The sequence below is a fragment of the Meleagris gallopavo genome, chromosome 3 (assembly GCF_905368555.1).
Source record: "Meleagris gallopavo chromosome 3, MGAL_WU_HG_1.1, whole genome shotgun sequence".
NCBI classification, from domain to species: Eukaryota; Metazoa; Chordata; class Aves; order Galliformes; family Phasianidae; genus Meleagris; species Meleagris gallopavo.
In genome coordinates, this window is record NC_139406.1 from 58,326,577 (window position 1) to 58,345,409 (window position 18,833).

Consider the following 18,833-nt stretch of genomic DNA (forward strand, 5'->3'; position numbering starts at 1 on the left):
TCCCCTTTCTGTCTGGAGACCTAGAAGTGGCCTGTAGAAGCTGGTAGGGATCAGCCTCAATGTTTGTTCTGGGAGCTGTTTAGCTTCACAGGGTTAAATAAGCTGTGTAGATGAAGGTTGCTTGTCTTGTGGCAGTACAACACTGAGAAATATAAAAATCATTTCTCCTCAGAAAAAAAAATGTCATTGTTGCAGAACGCTGCTGGGCTTGTTACCAGGCTGAGTCAATATCTTTCTTTTTATTATTGAGGGGGGGGGGTGTTCAGAATTGTATTTATTGTTACTCACATCATTGTTGATGAGCAAAAATAAACTGTAGTTGAAAGGGAGAATTAAAGTTCCCTCAGATGCTACCGGGGGGGGGGGGGGGGGGGGGGGGGGTGTGAGTCTATGTAAGACTATTTATGTTTTACAGATTAAAGATTAAATTCATATGAATGAGAATTTTTTTCTGTGTTTGAAGAAAATTGTTGATATTTCTCCTTCATTTCATGGAAATCAATGATCAAAAATATTATGTTTTGCTCTTGTGTTTACATGATTCCTGTTAGAAAATAAGCATGGTTTTTCTAGTTTTCTCCTTGAGTTTTTTTGTAGATGTGGGGGTGGCAGTTTCAGACAATGAATTATTCCTTGTAAGCCCATACTTAAGAACAAACAATAACAACTAAAAAAAATACCGTCTGCCTTTGGAATTTGTTAGACGAGTTTGAAATTCCTTTCTTATAAACTGTTTTCAAATACTTGCATTGTTTTCATACAAGTGATCTAACTGAATTAACAGTGGTTTTGTTGATTTGGTGGTTTGTTTTTGTTTTTGTTTTTTTTCTTGCTAACTGGGAGCTTGCACCAAAAAAGGTGTGTTTGTACAAGATGGAAAGTATAGTTGAAGGCATGTCATACTACAGCTTTATTTAAAAAAAAAAAAAAGACGTCTGCATTGAGATATTTGGACTCTACCAGTCCTTCTTGGAAAGTCAGTTATCCTTAATGTATTTATGAATACCTTGAATCTAGCAGAACAAACCGAGTCCCTTTAATATGTTAAATGAATATTTGTTTCGTCTTAGTGATGCTGTTGACTGCTAGGGTTGAGCACAACCCCGTAGCCTCCAACCTCACTTACTTATTAATGGCCTATTTCGTTACATTTTGTTCTCACTTTGGTAGTTAGAGCTTGGAGAGATTTTGTCCGTTTGGAAGTTACTCCTCTTGTTGTTTGTGTAACTAGGGCCATCATCTGACTCTCAGTGCCAGTTGTTAAGTTACTGTTCATATCAGTGATAGTACTTCAGGAAACCACGGTAACTTGATCTACTGTCAGGATTAGTGTTCACAAACCTTAATCTGTAATGTGCTTAAATCTATTTGTTTACTGATCTACTGTATTCGTGTTTTATTTTCACACTATATTTCTTGTCAGTTTCTCATCGCATTTCACAATAACAGAGAAAGATCTTGCTTAGGATAAGCCCTGTGATAGAAGGAGAGCTAGTCTTCCTTCTGTCTGCAGTGAAACTTGAGTTCAAGTGACCCTAGTTACTTAAAGGTTTCAAATATATTTATAAACTGAAATAATTCATGAGGGCACTTCTAATAGTGGAGAGTTGAAGCTTTCTGTTTCTGTTAGTGTGTTGGGAATTGCTTTGAATGTCTAAATTGCATGCATTCAACATCAGAAAAGAAAAGCATGTGTATAGTTCCACCCTTGGGTATTCTTATTCCTCATGAAGTTTCAGTTCTTATTAGGATGGTGACAGAGTTATTTTTGAAGCAGTTTGTAACTTGACTGAATAATCCATGTAAGTCTGACATTTTTAAAAGTTGTAATGAATTTGTGTTCACCGGTGTCTTTTAGTTCCATCTCTTCTACAAGAGATAGATCTTAGTAAAGAGCACTTTTGCTGGAAGGCACCAGTGTTTTCTTATTTTTACAGTGCCTTTATGCCTTTTTCTTGTAACAGATGCTAGTCAATTATCTGAAAATTATTTTATTCCAGAGTAAGAGACATAATGGCAAGATTAAAAGACTGACTAAAAGGCTGTACACTTATTTATAGTATTCAAAACTGTGCTGAAGGATATGTATTGCTCTTCTCCCTTTCTGGAACGTTTTATTTGAGGGATCAACTTGTTGAAGTAGATCCCAACTGGCAGTTGTCATAAGTAGTCTGTGGCATGAACTGGTTAATTTTTTTTTCAGTTTACATATAGGTTGCTCCAAAAGTATTGCCTGCTTTTATTTCCATGGAGATTATAGCAGGTGCAAAGAATGCAATAACACTATTTGATAGAGAAAATTTTCAGCTACAAAACACTGTTTTTCAACAGTCACCATAATCAGCTATGCATTTTCACCAGCAGTGAATAAGAGCCTGCACATTGTGCTTATAAAAAAAAAAAAAAAATCTGGCCTGCTGTTGCCACTGCTGAAATGCACCACCCACTGCAAGCATTGATGAGTGTCAGTGGTACAATTTTTTCCACATGGGGGAATTCACTTCCACCCCTTTGCTTCATATGCACTTCCATGTCAGATACCATTTGATCAGTCCGCCTCTCTGCTTCCATCTGTCACGTGGCAGCAAAATGTAATGGAATATTGGCAGGAAGATTCAGTCTACTGCCATGCTACCACCACCATCTGTCTCTGACGTCATGTGCCAATGTAATAATATAGGTGGCATTACTTTTGGAGCAGTCCTCATAGATTCAAAAATACGCAATTCAGGATCTTTCAAAGTACCCTTCTTGGGTACTGGATGAGAAGCTGTGAGACATGGTTTAGTGCTTGTGGTAGCAATGGTAATGGGAGGATGGTTGGACTAGATGATCTTGCAGGTCATTTCCAACCTTACGATTCTATGATTCTATAACAGAGACTTGTCTATACATTTCACAACCAAACCCTCCATAGCTACACTGCACTCTTTAAAATGTTGCTGAGATTTTCTATAGGAAATGTAATACTTGAAATGTTTTCTCTCATGTGCCACAGGCATGTCAACTGTAACACAGTTAATGGCCTGGGAAACTTGAACACAGGCCTTTCATCTCTGTGTACCTAATGTGATGGATAATGCTTTACACTGTTTACATTATACCATTATTTTGAAGTTGCACCTTGGTCTATACAGAGATTTATATTCAAAGAGCGGGGATGTATGTCCATGCAGTTGAGCAGTTCATGCAGGGATTAAGGTTTTTAGTACTGTTTTGAAGACTTGTAACTCAAACTATAATTACTTAAGTCTCTCATTTCAGAAAGTTTATCTTCACTAGCTGATAGTGTGTGGACTGTAAAAGCTCATAGTCCAAAAGACAACCAAAACAGGTGTTATTTAACAAAGAACCAGTTATTTATCAGAGGTTCACTTTTTCTCATTTTCAATGTGCTACTACTCACTGAACTAGCATCCTTTAGCCTAAAGAGAAAAGAGGCGTGTTCAGGCCTGTGTAGCATGGCTGAACATTGATTCCTACAGGCTACCTTGTCAGGGCTAGAGTTTCTATGAGTGAGATAGCTGCTGTTTGTCTGTTATCTAAAAGAGCTTCCACCTTTTCCCTTCCTCTACAGTGTAACTCTGAAAGTGGGTGTAACCTGACGTTGCCTCAGAGCAAAGGCTTGTGTTGTCTCTACCAGATGTAATTAGGCCTTCATCTAGTGTCTGCTGCCACTAACTACTAACTCTCCTGCCCCCTACTCCCTCATTCAATCTCTGGCATATGTTGCTGAAAAATTGAACAACTGTGTCAGGCAGAGTGTTATCAACCGGTTGAGGGAAGTACTCCTTCCCCTCTGCTCAGCAGGTGGGGAGGCCACACCTGAAATGCTGTGTCCTGTTCTGGGTTTCCAGTACAAGAGACCTGGGCGTATTGGAGAGTCCAGCAAAATGATGAAGAGACGGGAGCAGCATTCCAGATGCTGAGAGAGCTGGGACCCTTCAGCCTTCAGGAGCCTTAAGGGAGGACTCTTACCAGGGTCTATGAATACCTGAATGGGTATACAGTGTAGATGGAGCCCAGTGGCAGGACAAGATATCATGGGCACAAACTGGAACACAAGGAGTTTCCTTACAACACCTGGGAACACTTCTTTGGGAAAGAAAATCTCTGGGAATGACTGTGTGCTGCTTACTGTTTTATGTGTAATAGGTAAATCTCTACATGTGAAGATGCATTTTTTTTTTTATGTATTACACATACATGTATATCTTCATATATTAGATTTCATAGACTTCTCTATGGAACTCAATTTTCTTCTGTTCAGAATAAAAGAGACTTTGGTTTCTGTTGTCTTCATGTAAGTAAACACAAATTCATTATTGCTAAATGGAAAACCATATCTTTGGGGAAGATAGTAATGTTTTCCACCTTCTCAGACTTTCCTTCAGGAAGCAGTAATATGCAAGAGCTATCATCGTGGACAAGTAATAAAACAGTTGAAAATATTATGGTAATATCAGGATTTAAATGCCAAGTGATTCTTGTAAGAACTCCACATTCTTACGTTCTTGTAGATCTGGTAGAGCCTCTGGCAATTGTGGTTGACTTTTAACTTGTTCATCTTCCACAGTAAATTATTTAACATGACAAGGTTGAATTGATGAGGGTGAAACAGGCGATCTTGAATGTGGTAGGTTGTCTCGATAACATACAATTTTTGGTGATGTGTAGAATATATTAGTAACAGTAACTTGGTTTATTATCTAGTCAAGAAGAAGATGTTTAATGCATCTACTGTGCACTTGCTCAAGTTGTCACACCAAGAAAAAACTTGACTTTTTTGGAGCTCTTGGGCAAGGAATCCAGTAGTGAGCTAAACGCTTGTTTGTTTTTACTGTTCCTTAGTGTACTCTATTAGGTTGCCTGCATTTTGTTACTGTTGTCTGTGTAAAGATGGGTTTGGATTGGACTCTTGTTCTAGTCCGTATGTTAGCGCATTTCAATTGAGTTGAAACTGGTGAATGTATTTCCTATCTTCTGTAACTCAGATTAAGACAAAATGTTTTCTTAAGCTGAAGTAACTGATTATTCTGGAAGATAAGGGTACTTTTTTAAGACTGACCACATAAAAATGTATTGTGCTCTAGATTCTGCTATTGTTTGTTCTCATTGAGTAGCAGAATCTGACTCAAGTGCTCCTGAAATTCAAGAGAACCATACAGTATGGAAGTACAGTGATTGTGAGAAGATTCTGTAGGTCTGGCTGAATCATAACTTGTGCATAGCACAAGCTTTGATAAATATTACATTCTCATTTTTCATAGTTTTAAATCAGAATAATTTCCTGTAGTCGTAAGGATAACTATCTTACTGCATGTAATTTTTCAGCATTAACAGTAGTGTTTCTTAATCATGTTCTGTGCTAGCTCTGAATTAAGCTAAAGGTTTTATTAATACTAAACATTAAAAATAAATGTTTTTTTCTAATAACTGTTAATTGCTAGATAGCACTTCGGAAAAACATGAGCACGGGAGCTCAATGTTTGCAATTATGAATATTTATCTTTCAGGGCTTAGATTTTTTTAATACAGGAGGGAAAAGAGTTATACCTTTGTCCTTTTGCTTTATCCATGTGAACTGTTCTACCTGAGCTCTTTAAAATAGTTTTTATAAATGCAGAAAAGGTTTTGGGTTGACTACTGCATGTTAGTGAGGGATATCTTGGTAAAGAAGACTCAAAACAGCTTTGGATTGTTGGAAGGTGATTAAAATCTAAGCTGATAAGCATGTTCTTCTAAGAGCTGAGATTTTTACAGAGTACTTTTCTATAAGAACATCTAATTTCTGTGGTATCTCACAAGTTTTTCACCAGTGGATATGGAAATGACTGTTGCATCCTGTGGCTGTTTGACACGTGTTATTTATCAAGTACAGGGAAAATTGATTAGCTGTGGAGCAGAATTGTGTAGAATTGAGTTCAAAACCATTTTCTGTTTTTTCATAATAAAATGATTACTGAAAGAATTCCATCTGAAGACTGTTGAAAGCTGGCTGCAGTTTATGATATAACGGATAAAATCTGCATCCTTGGCCTTCCAACAACCTTTACACCAGCAGATGGTGGGCGTAAAGATGTCATTCATCATTTATTTACAATGGGCTTTATTTATTCTAGTGTCAACAGCTGCCCCAGGGAGCGGGTTATTGAATTCAAATGTGAAGCTCTGGGTTATTTGCTTCCTTTCAAATTTGTCTTCAGAGCTTTGTTGCTAGGAGTCCATTCTGTGCTCTAATAATGATTCATGTATTGTGAAGCCATTCAGTAAATTGGGTTGTCAGGGATTGCCAAAAAAGGTTTAGAGGTCTTGTTCCGTTTTTTTTTTTTCTTTTTTAACTGCATGGTGCTGTAGTTGGTGTCTCCTCCTTATGTGCCTTCTTTTGCCAGTGTTAGAGACTTTGTCTCCAGTTGTTCCTTCTCTGATTTCCCCTCCATATACTTCCTTGCCCTCACAGAAGTATAAGTTTATGGTTTTCAGCAATGAAATGTAAATTTGAGACATGAAATAATGAAACTTTGTCTTCTGCAGGCAGGGCAGGAGTCCTTCCGTTCCATTACAAGGTCATACTACAGAGGGGCAGCAGGGGCTTTACTAGTGTATGACATTACAAGGTGAGGATATGGAAGAAGTTATAACTATACTAAAATTGTCTTTGTAGACTTGTACTGTTTATATAGCAGTGTTAAAAATGCGTAATTCAACATGTTGGGTTTTTTTTTTGTGGAAATACTTGCAATCTAATGTTTTATCATGTTTGTTAGGCAGCCAAAAAATCAATATGAAACCCAGATTCAGTATATATACTTATAATTTTCTCAGTATACTGGTTGAGAGAAAGTATGTATAAACTCTTGGGAAGAGTGAATCAAAGTATTTATATAAAGTATTTGACCATGAACCTGTGGATTGCCTTTACTGAGAAAGGCGTTAAAATATTTCGTGAATTCCTTTTTGTGTTTTTATTACTGTGAACTATAATTTTTCTTTTACTATAGCAAACTTTTTACTTGCTACCATTCTTGAAATAAATGAGTAAAAAATAGCAAAATATCAGAATCTGATTACATAGAAATACCAGGAAACTGCTACTAATGCTGTCTTTATAAAGTTGGGGAATATAGTTCTCAAGGTGTGATTTCCGTAGCAGGTGTTCAGACGTGACTGAGATATTCCTGTAGTCTTGAATAAAGCATCTGTAACTCTTGCCTGCAAAACCATGGTGTGATTTTTTTTTTTAATTAAAAAATTGTTACGATTGGATTGTGGAAAATATACAGGCTCCAAGGCATTATTGTGTTGTGTGATTCCTTTTTTGTGGATCTTGAGTCTCGTTGCTGAATTAAGCAACTAGGTTTCTTAGTTTCCCTTTTGTTCCCTGCTTATTTTTAAATGTCAGAAAGCAGTCCATTCTTTCCAGTTGACTTCCTACAAATCAATCTTTGATTCATAAGTAGGTGGCTTTGTGCTTGTGAAATATTAAATGCACAATCCTGTTATTAAATATTTAGTGTACATTTTCTATAAGATCTGTAACATTGTCATCTTGTACCTATCTTACTTTAAAATACATCACTGCCAAATTCATTATTAAGTTTAAAAATTCAGAGAAAATGAATGTCAACCCTTTCTTTTGCCAGCAGTAGAATAAGTATTATTTTATGAATAAATGACTGCTTGTAATGTTGTTTGAATTCATTTGAGGATGTTATGGACTTCTAAAACTGCAGTCAGCAGACTTTTATCTCTGTATAACATTGCAGATTTTTATAAGAATACTCTTTGTAGTAAATATTTTCAGTTACTCTTTAGATAGAGTTCATTAATGCTCCATGTCTACTAAATTTTTGTTTACTTGTTTTCCTCTCACAAGGGGACTACCAGCTTTTATCCTTGAAGTGTATGTACTAATAAATGAGTTGGTTGTTCAGGTAGGAAAGCTAATTAAGAAAGAAGGAAAAGATTTGTATATATATTTTTTTAAATATTGCCTTTAATTTTCCTTTTCTTCCATATTCAGGAGGGACACTTTCAATCACTTGACAACTTGGTTAGAAGATGCTCGTCAGCATTCCAATTCCAACATGGTTATAATGCTTATTGGAAATAAAAGGTAAAACTTAACCAATCGTAACTTTGTAGATGGTGGAAATTTAAAACTTTTCTCATTACCTTTTTTCTTCCTAAATGATGATGACACCACGTGTAAGCACCTAGATCTGTCCCTTATAAAGGGAATATGGCTCCTTCTTAGGGTGTTTTAAAATGGTTTGCTTTTCTAGTTAAGAATCACAGCAGAGGAACCCTTGCTATTTGATTCACTTGAAAAACATTATGAAATACAAAAAAAAAGTCTCTAATTACAAGGTGCTTCTGAACTTCAGGCCTACTTCATGTTCTGTACATTCCAGCTGGGAGTGGGGTCAGAAGCTTTCTAACCATGTCCTAGTGATTCAAAAGATTTAAAAGTTTGTTAGTAAATTTGAAAACATTGCCTGTTTTTTCATCAACAAGACTGTCCACAGTTCCAAAATGGTTCCCTATGGATACTGAGTATTTGATCAATGTTGAAAGTCTTCATAAAAAATTTTTACAGAATATACATTAGGTTTATCTGTAATTTTTCTGGATCTTAATCTACTGGACTGTAACACTGTATCTAGATTTTTACTGGATGTTAGTGTTTTTTTGAACATTGAAAGTAATATCTCAGAATTTAATGACCTATTAGTTACAGGTCCTTCCCTAGTAGATTTTAACTTGTCTCCTTGCCTAAGTAGTTCTTGAAGGTAAAGATGCCAGCTGAAGTAACTGTATGCTTGTCACTAAAATGAACGGCTAGATCATGTCTTAGATGCTATTGAGAAACAGCTTTGTAGTAAATGTGGTCTAGTTTTGTTGGTCTGGCCTGTTCACCTCTTGTTTTCTTCTTTTTTTCCCCTTTCTATCCCCTTCTGTTTTCTTCTCTCTGTCCTTCTACCTTCCTCCCCCTCAAAAACAAACAAACAAACAAAAAAAAAAACATGCTAAGCAGTAAGTAATTATGAAGCTTGCCCACATTTTTATATATAATCTGGAAAATGACCAGGAAGGTTCTTTTTATTAGTGGAATGTGATAATCAGTCTTCACAAATGGTTTATAAATGAAACTTTGGTAAGCCCATGATGCCAATGACCAGCAGTTTTTTATGCGAATAAAAAGGTGGCAATGAGAGAAAAAGGCTGTACTGTTTACTTGCATAAGGTACTAAGAAAATAAATATTAAGATGCAGATAATGGTGCCATAGGAAGCAAACAATCTTTAAGAAGCTTTTTAAAGGGGATTATTTTCAAACCTCAAAGAGAAGGATGGGAAGAATATTTCCTTTCTGCACCATACTAAGAGCATGTTACAAGAGTTCTTACAGTAGAGCATACTGCTAGAGACATGGAAGAACACATATAATAGCAAAATATTTTTAAAACAACAAACTTTGTTTTTAAGAATCCCAAAAATGCACTTACAATACTTTTGTTCTGCTGACTTCTAAATTTGAAGGGAGTTGAGAATTTAAGCTGAAATACAATAGCTGTTTTTTGAAAACATTACAAATAGTGGTATTAAAACGTGACAAATGCTATACTTAATCTCCTTTCCAGAACAAAGCATAGCTATAATGATCTAGTAAGACCAAATGCTTCGAGTTATTGGAATGGGATGTATGCAGAGAGGAAGACAACTGTGGTTAGTAGAAGCAGTTAAAGCTCTTACATGGATATCTTTAGATACTGGTAATGAGTGGGTTATCACTGCAGTTTTCAATGCAACAGCACTATTTCAAATAAAAATAATTGTTTATTTCTATGTGCTATGCAGATAGCACTGTAGTGAATCAGGTTTTAAATAAGATATTTTTGAGGGTAGTGTGGTAGTAGCAATGAAGACATTGTTCTTGTTCAAGAATATCATGTTGAACAGCTATCTCAGGCACATAAGAAACACCTTGTTCAGCTTATCTGAAGCCTGGAGCTGAGGTACTGGAAATGCTTACAGACTGTGAGCATCAACTTTAATTTTTTGCTTTGAGAAAACAATTCTTCTATCCTTGTCTTCAAATGCTCTGTATTTAAATGATGTGTTGAATTGTCTTGACTCTAAAATTTATCTGAGCTAGCATGTAGTTGTAAAAATAACAAGAGCTTGCTTTGCTGCAAAGTAGATACCACATTGTGTGACTTATGTTCAATGTATCATTAAAAGAATGGTGGCCCAGTATGTTTCTTACTAGCATTCTAGCTGCAGATAAAATCTATGTATTTGCAAACTGTTTAATTTGAGATTGAGTATCTAAGAATGGCTTTATATGTGTAATTTAAAGGCAGATATATATATATATATCAAGAAATACAGCATTATTACTGCTCAGGATTTAACATATTTGGAGGGGCAGAAACTCTCAATGACTTTGTTCCTAAAAAAGCTTTAAAAAAGAAGAGTGTCCGTGTGACCTAGAAAGGTGAATTTGGTATTAGTTGTTCAGTCCTATAAGGTATTCTTTGCTATTTTTGTAATAGTTAACTTTTTTATAGTCTGCTTGGAAAGCAGGAAACATAAAATTGTGTTGCAGTGACTGAGTTCTGCTGCTAAAGGGATTGGTCAAAACTGTAAGTCAGGGTTGTCAGCAGGGAACGAGTAATTTAGTTCAAAATAACTTAATTTTGTTCTTAGGTTTTGCCCTGTTAGACCTAAATACAAAGTTTTCCTGAGTAGAGAAAAAAAAAAAAGTTCTGGAGGGTTTGGTTCCCTTAATGAATGTTTTATAAAAGTCTTTTATCATTGCAGTTTTGCAGTGTGGTTTGGTAGATACTAAAAAAAGTGATAATTACCTAAAATGACAATGTCTAAAGTTAACATTCCAAGGAATGGCTCGATAAGTTTATTTGTATCCTTTTGAAGACTTTCACAAACTTTGATAAGATCTGTATCAACTAGAATTAATGACTCGTGTGACACCTGTGCCTATTCTGTGTACTGTAAGTGCAAAGTTTATAATAATTCTACTTTAAATGAAGGCTTGAATATATTTTTGTGTGTACATAAGTTCTGATGGGGCCTGTTCACTTATCAGCATGTCTCTGAACAATGTCATTTACATGGACAGACCATGTGAGTAACGTTTTTTTATTATATCTTAGTGATTTAGAGTCTAGACGAGAAGTCAAGAAAGAAGAAGGTGAAGCATTTGCACGAGAGCATGGGCTCATCTTTATGGAGACATCTGCCAAAACTGCTTCCAATGTAGAGGAGGTAACTTTGCTTAACACTGGTATTTTAGTAAAACAGTTGTTTCGAGTTGCATTCTGTAGTTTGTACAGATGCTGTTCCTTTAGTGTTTGGATTTATTAACTTGAACTAACTACTTTTTAATTTGTAGTATGAGAAAGACATGGTCTAGATTATATCTGATTGCACAGCACTAATTATATCATTGAGATTCTATTACCTAATGTACTTCTTAAAAATACTCAAACAGTGAAATGGGTACACCTGTCTGTCTCGAAATCTTAAACTTGAAACTAGAATGGATTTGCTAGTCCAAAGCTAGACAAGCTCTCAGTTTCCTTCACAGATCTAACCTGTTCTTAAAGACCTTTAATATTTCACATGCTATTCAGTGCAAGCTATTGTGATGCTTCGGTGTATCTGCTGTAAAAAAAAAATTTCATTTTTTCTCTTCACTACCTAGCAGGAACCTTCTTTGCTGCAGTTCACACACAGAATTCTTTCCAGTCCTCTGGAGAGTTGCTGAAGAGATCATTGTCTTGGTTTCTGTAATCTGTAGTATTTGAATAATGTTAGGTTTTTTTTATTCTTTTGCTGGTTTAGAGTAAACCACATAAGTCCTTGAAGTTTAACATATAATTTGTATTTCTGGATATAGGTGTTTTTATATATTTCAGCTTGATTTACTACAAATTTTTCTTGAACAGTGATTATGCTTGACATCAGCCAAAAACTAAAAACCCATTCTGTTGCTTACTCTCCACTTGCCCAATAGGTTGGGAGAGAGAATCGAAGAAACTGAAGTGAGGAAAAACTAAGGGCTTGAGATGAAGAAAACAGTTTAAGGAGTGAAGGAAGGGGCATGGAGGAGGAGTGAGACAGTGATGGGAAGACAGTCACTCCCAACTTCCCATAGATAAACTGAGTCTCTGAACAAATAGATTGTTGCCCAGGGACTTGTTGAGTCTCTGAGCAACAGCTACTTTTGAAAGACTATCCCTTGTTTTTTATTGCTGAGTATGCTCATTATGTGATAGAAAATACACCTTTGGCCAGTTCGGGTCAGCTATCTGTGTCTCCCCCAGTGTCTTACTTATCCCAAGCCTAATTTTTGGGGCAGAGGGAAAAAAGAGAGCTTGACACTGTGCATGAAATGTTTAGCAGTAGCTAAAACATTAGTGTCTTATCTCTGTTTTGGTCACAAATCTAAAACACAGCATGCAGCTGTGAAGGAAATTAACTCCATCCCAGCCAGACCCAATGGACAGATTGCTCCTGATGAGCTGTTGGTGCTATGCAGAGCAGAGAGATTTCTTCACTTGACTTTTAGGCCTTAATTCTTGCTTCCCAGTTTTCTATCCTTGTTTAGAGTAGTATGACACAGTTCTGTTTTTCATGCTACCTAGTCTGTTGCTACTCGTATCCAAAGCCATTCTAAATGCAGGATGGTGGACAGCCATCATGGTATATTTTAAGTAGTAAAACCTTTTCATTTGGCAATATTGTACTTTTTAAAGGTTATAAAAAGCATACAAAAAGCTTTCATTTACTTCATTCTGTTCTGTTACTATGATTCTAACATTAGCACCTTTTTCCGTGATAAAAAGAATGCTTTACAGTGGATGCATTTGGAAGTAATGAGTCTATGATTATCAGGAGGAAGAGCAGCATAAAGTTGTTTTTCAAATAAGTTTGAATTGAATCCTCTCTTTGTTATGATATGAACGAATGTGCAATTGTACTTGCTTTCTCACTCTGGAAAAACCTTAAGATACAATTTTTTGTAGTGCCAGTCAAGTACATTCCTTAAATGGCATTCTCAATCAACACTAAAAGAGGTAGCATGATCTAGAATGATTACAACTGAAAGAGCAAGATCTTAACCTCTGATTTAATAAAAATGAATGTGAAGAAATAGTAGGCACTATTTTTATAAAAAAAAAAAAAAAATAGAGGGGAACAAGGAAATAAATAGTGTGAAATGGGCAACATTAGAGGAAAGAATAGATATTCAGAACTGAGGCAGACGTAGCTTCCAGTATGTCACTTCTGGACTAGAAAGAAATGATAATGTTGTGACTAGCTGAGGATATAGAAGCTAAACAGAAAATTTGAGATAAATCAGCTGAACTTACCTGGCTGAAATTTTAAGCAGAAAAAACCTGTGGCCAGGCATCCACAAATCTCTGCAGGATAATGATAGAATCATAGAATCACCAAGGTTGGAAAAGACCCACAGGATCATCCTGTCCACAATCCACCTATCACCAGTAGTTCTCACTAAACCATGTCCCTCAACACAAAATCCAACCGTTCTTTGAACACCTCCAGGGTCGGTGACTCCACTACCTCCCTGGGCAGCTCATTCCAGTGCTGTAATATTAGAAAAGTAGTATTTTCTAATGTCCAACCTAAATCTCCCCTGGCGCAGCTTGAAGCCATTCCCTCTAGTTTTATCACCTGTTACACGAGAGAAGAGACGACCCCCAGCTCACTACAACCTCCCTTCAGGTAGTTATAGAGAGAAATAAGGTCTCCCCTGAGCCTCCTCTTCTCCAGGCTGAACATTCCCAGCTCCTTCAGCCGCTCCTCATAAGGCATGTGCTCGACCTCTAACCAGCTTTGTTGCCTTTCTTTGAACATGATCCAATAATACTACAATCATAATGTTAGAGTCTGACTATATCTTTAAATGAACAAATCTGCTTCTGTCTTTGTGGGCTTGTCTTTGTTTTTTGGGTTTTTTTTCTTTGCTAATCCTTATTTCTACCACTGTGTAGTGCTCTAGTCAATATCTAGCCACAGCAGCAGTACCATGTCCTTGTTTGGTGCTTGGATCTTAGGCAATTTTAGAATATTCACTGTGTTCTAATAGGTTGTGGATGCCACTTCTTGGAGGTGTTAAAGGCCAAACTGGAGAGGGCTTTGAGTCCTGGTCTAGTGGGAGGTGTCCCTGCCTCTAGCAGGGAGTTGGATCTAGATGATCTTAAAGGTCTCTTCCAACCCAAACCATTCTATGATTCTTCAGAATTATCTATTAACCTGCATCTCAGATGTGAATGTTTAGCAGTGGAGAATATGAATAATATCCTGTTAGCTGTTCATCTAGTGCAAGACTGTTACGGGAGGCTGATGCCCTGTTTGCGTAGTAGACCATTAAGTGGGAAGTAGGCAGGCTTTTCCTTCATAGCTTCTCTGGGGGTTTGTAAGAAATCAGCATGGCCACAGAGTTAAATCATCATGTTGCGTATGGAGTGCGATGGGGTGGAAGTTTCTGAATCATTAGAAGGATAAAAGGACTGGAGGGAAGTTGTTATTGGACTGTCTATTGTTTGACTGCTGCCAGAAGACCAGTTATGGTAGCCTCTTCAGCCATACTGTATTTGTGGGAAGTTTTTTTGGTTTTGTGCACTTCTTTTTAGTTTCTCCCTATAGCCGTCAAGCTAGATAAAGAGCTATCAACATAACATGATTTTTTTGGGGTGCTCTTTTTCTTCAGTGTGTTCTGAGCAGTCTACACTGGGCATTTTTTCTTTACAATTCTGTTGAAATAATTTTTTAAATGTTTTGAAGATGTTTTCCAATGTATGCTCTGAACATGCCTGTTGACTTTCTTAGACCGGGATACATGCTGATATCTGATGTAAAACATTTAACTTTTTTTTTCTATGCTGAAAGTTATCTAGTGTTAACTTTTAGGTTTAGTTACTGTATCTGTTATACTTCTCCTCTATCCTATTCACAACTTGTAGATATTGTGTGTGTTTTCTTATAGTGTGCTCTAAGGTACCATTTGCAGAACTTAATGTCTTATTTACTTTTCTCCCAAGAAAGCATTGTGATACCTATGAGTAAGCTTTTCACTAGTATAGATGCACAGTTCTAAGCTTTAGACTTCAGACATGTCTGTACTTGTTTTAATGTAAGGTAGGAAAGTAACTGATATTTTAATTAAAACTACAGAATTTTACTAAAGACCTTTTTTGTCTTGTTAGCAAAAGATACTAACGCCTGTGTTGCATTTTTCAGTAGCAGTTCAACAGCAATATAGAACTGTTAGTTTTGGTTTTACCTGAAAATTGCAGTTTAGAGCTTGTCGAATGGTTTCTATCTAACACTGGTACAGGTAGAATAGGATCATCTGCATGAACTCAGGGTAACTGTCCTATGATACTAGCACTTGGTAGTTATCTTTTCATCCCTGAAATATCTTTTCTGAATCCATCTACTACATTCCTAGCTGCATTTGGAAAGCTGGAATAACTTTTTGCCTTCCTCTTGCATTCTATACTGCTAGTTCAATAATTATTAACACAATCAAGCTGAAGCAAAAGAGTTTTCTGGATACTGAACAAGCCAGCACCAAACACCATTGCTGTTCAGGAGCTGATCTCATTTATGTTAAACGTGCCTATCACTGACTCCTGGTGTGAGAATTGATTTCAGTAAGTTGTTTCCCCTGTCAATGGGATTATGTAGCCCTTTGCCAAGCTTTCATCTTTGACTACTGTATTTGTTGTTCCAAGTTGTCTGCACATAAATAGAATGCATTAATGTATTAATTTTTTAGGATTAAAACTGAATGGACTAACCATGTCAACTCAACAATTGAGCACTTTGGCTATGTACAGCTGGATGGTCTTTGGACAATTTTATTCCAATTTTGTAACTTAATTTTCTCTTCAGACAGTTTCTTTCATACTTTTGCTTAAATGGAAAATGAATATTCAAACCCCCTGTATTTGCAACAGGGGTACTGCTCAGTCACAGATAAGGGAAGAAAGAGAGTCTTTGTAGTAGTCTACAAACTAAAAATGAAAATCCCACAGAAAGACGGAATGATTATTATCAGCTTCCAAATTAGAACTGATGTTTCCTAGAACTACGTTTTTCCTCTCTTTAAATATAGCTGCTGGTACACACCAGCTGTTTGACCTGGTGATCTAGTTAGCAGAGATTTAGTTAATAAAATTTGAAAATTTGAGGTGTTAGTAGCTTTAATAGAAAAGCGACACATAAGATGTAATCTGACTAGAACTTGCAAAAGAGTGATTTCTTGTTTGTGAAAGATTTTTGTTTAAATTAGATTTTACTTAAGTTGTATCAAAACCAGTATTTCTTGAGTTCCTTGAAACCCAAGTTCTGTGACACTTGAGCTGTGAGAAGCTGGTTAGGACAGTGTCCCAACTCTTCTGTAAGTAATAGAGGACCTTCCGCAGTTCTTAGGATTTTCGGATGTAGTGAGGCATCATCAGAATCAAAACTCTTAGCTGAGGTTTCCAGGCTTAATAGAAGAGCGTGAAACGTATTATATGACTTCCTGAGTGAGCCATAGGTTTTTTTCTTGACAGACTGATCCTTAGTTCTGGGGTTTTAGCTTGTGGGTTTTTTTCTTCAGATGCTCCATCCTTTGTTCAACAGCAACTGCAGCACTTCCTAAGACACTTGAGGATCTAGTTAATATGCTTCTTTCCAGTAAGTTTGCCAGAGATTGCACAGGCAAATTACTGTTTTGGGTCTGTGCACTTTAAGTATAAAGCTACAGATGCGCTAGGACACCTGTGTGGTGTGGCTTCCCTATGTACTATATACTTACCTACTGCTTGATAATTAACTCCTCTGTAACCATTTCAGTGTCCCAGGCTATTTTCTGAAGATCAGAAGTGTAGTGTGTAAAACAGCTGTTCAGAGCTTTGGGATCCCATTCTGTAGAATGGCTGTCTAGTGCTACTTACACTCTGGGATATAGAATGCCTTACTGAGTAAATCCTTTTGTGGTCCATATTGTTACACCTTCCAGATGTATCCTTCAGTACTAGGGTAATGATCTATATTGTATCTTACTGCTGAAGGAAGGAGACTGGGGAAGAGGAATTCTAGCTGTTGACTGACCACATAGGTGAAGGTCATGCTTTGGTATTTGTGAAGTGTGTAGCAGCTCAGTGTTCTTTATTTTTTTTTTTAATGTTTTCTTACAATTAGTAATGAACTCCCCATCTGGAGCTCTAGAACTCCCCAGGTCTGGAGTCCCCAGTACAAGAAAGACAAGGAGCTGTTGGAGAGGGTCCAGAGGAGAGCCACAAAGATGATCAGGGGACTGGAGCACCTCCCCTACAAAGACAGGCTGAGGGAGCTGGGCTTGTTCAGCCTGGAGAAAAGAAGGCTGCAGGGTGACCTCATTGCAGCCTTTCACTATCTAAAGAGAGCCTACAAACAGGAGGGGAGTCAACTCTTTGAAAGGGTAGATAACAGCAGGACAAGGGAAAATGGTTTTAAGTTGAGGGAGGGAAGATTTAGGTTGGATGTCAGGGGGAAGTTCTTTACAGAGAGAGTGGTGAGGTGCTGGAACAGGCTGCCCAAAGAGGCTGTGGATGCCCTGTTCCTGTAGGTGTTCAAGGCCAGATTGGATGGGGCCCTGGGCAGCCTGATCTGGTATTAAATGTGGAGGTTGGTGGCCCTGCATGTGGCAGGGGGTTGGAGATTCATGATCCTTGAGGTCCCTTCCAACCTGGGCAATTCTGTGATTTTGAATTCAAACTGATACGTATTTAAAAGCTCTAAATTTAACTTTAATATAACCACCAGAGGGCAGCATATTACATGAACTGGAAATGCAGAACCCAGTATATATTTATTTTAAGCAAAGCACTTTAAAATATGAGTTTTGGAAAATATCAGTTATTCGTTTACAAGTCTTTCGTGTGTGCAGCCTGCAACTAAGTCATCAAATACTCATCATGGGAATAGATCTCTGAAAAAGAGTGTGACATTGCACTTTGCAGATGTGGAAAATACATCTATTTAAGACATTATTTGCACATCTTGTCACATCTGCCAAGTGAAAACTAAATCTAGCGGTTCCATAACATGCATTCTGGTGCCTTTATCTTACTGTTATGTTTAGTATATCTTAGATATGATAAAAAGGAGCAAGAATTCCCTTTGCTTTCAGCTCTGTTGTGTGTGTGTTTCTGTTTTTACCAGTAATAAACTCGTTCTTCCTGGTTTTGTCTCAAGGGTAGCAAACCTTCATTACTTGTTTACTCTGTCTGATAAAATGGATGTTAAATTTGATTTAATTTTATAGTTGGTGTTTTTTAGGAGTAATTTATTTTGAACTCTGTATCTGTGCTGTTGTATTGTTGTTCTTTTGGGGTTTGTTTTCTAAGAATGGTATTTTGAGGCTTCTTGATTTCCATTGTCAGTATGATGTAGGAAATTCCTTATGTAAGTATCTAAAGTAATAATATACTCATGTAGTGTAATTTAAAACCATCCTTCATTTGCTTTGCACTAAGTGCAGGTGACACAGCAGGCTGATCACATCTTACAAGACTCGCTTTTCCCCACTTGCACATTAATATAATTTTCTTCAGCATAGTTTGACTTTTGTCAGTATTTCAGAACCCAGTTATAAGTGAACACAGTAGAAGCGTTGTACTGAAAGAAATCACAAAACAAATTCTTCAAGCCTTTTTTGAAAATGTAAAACAGGTAGTCAAGCTTAAAATTGTCGGTAGCTTTTGTGATTTAAGAAGAGTAAAATCAAGTGTTAAACACTAAGTG

The 18,833-nt window shown here is 36.8% G+C and overlaps 1 protein-coding gene across 1 annotated transcript in view; it reads left to right on the forward strand.

Moving 5' to 3' along the window:
* Positions 1-18,833, forward strand: part of RAB2A (RAB2A, member RAS oncogene family) — a 42,404-nt gene that overhangs the window by 16,595 nt on the left and 6,976 nt on the right. Inside the window, exons 5-7 of the mRNA XM_085221166.1 lie at positions 6,535-6,617; positions 8,024-8,116; positions 11,180-11,291. Coding sequence (XP_085077292.1) covers positions 6,535-6,617; positions 8,024-8,116; positions 11,180-11,291 — 288 coding nt within the window. The remainder of the gene's footprint in view (positions 1-6,534; positions 6,618-8,023; positions 8,117-11,179; positions 11,292-18,833) is intronic.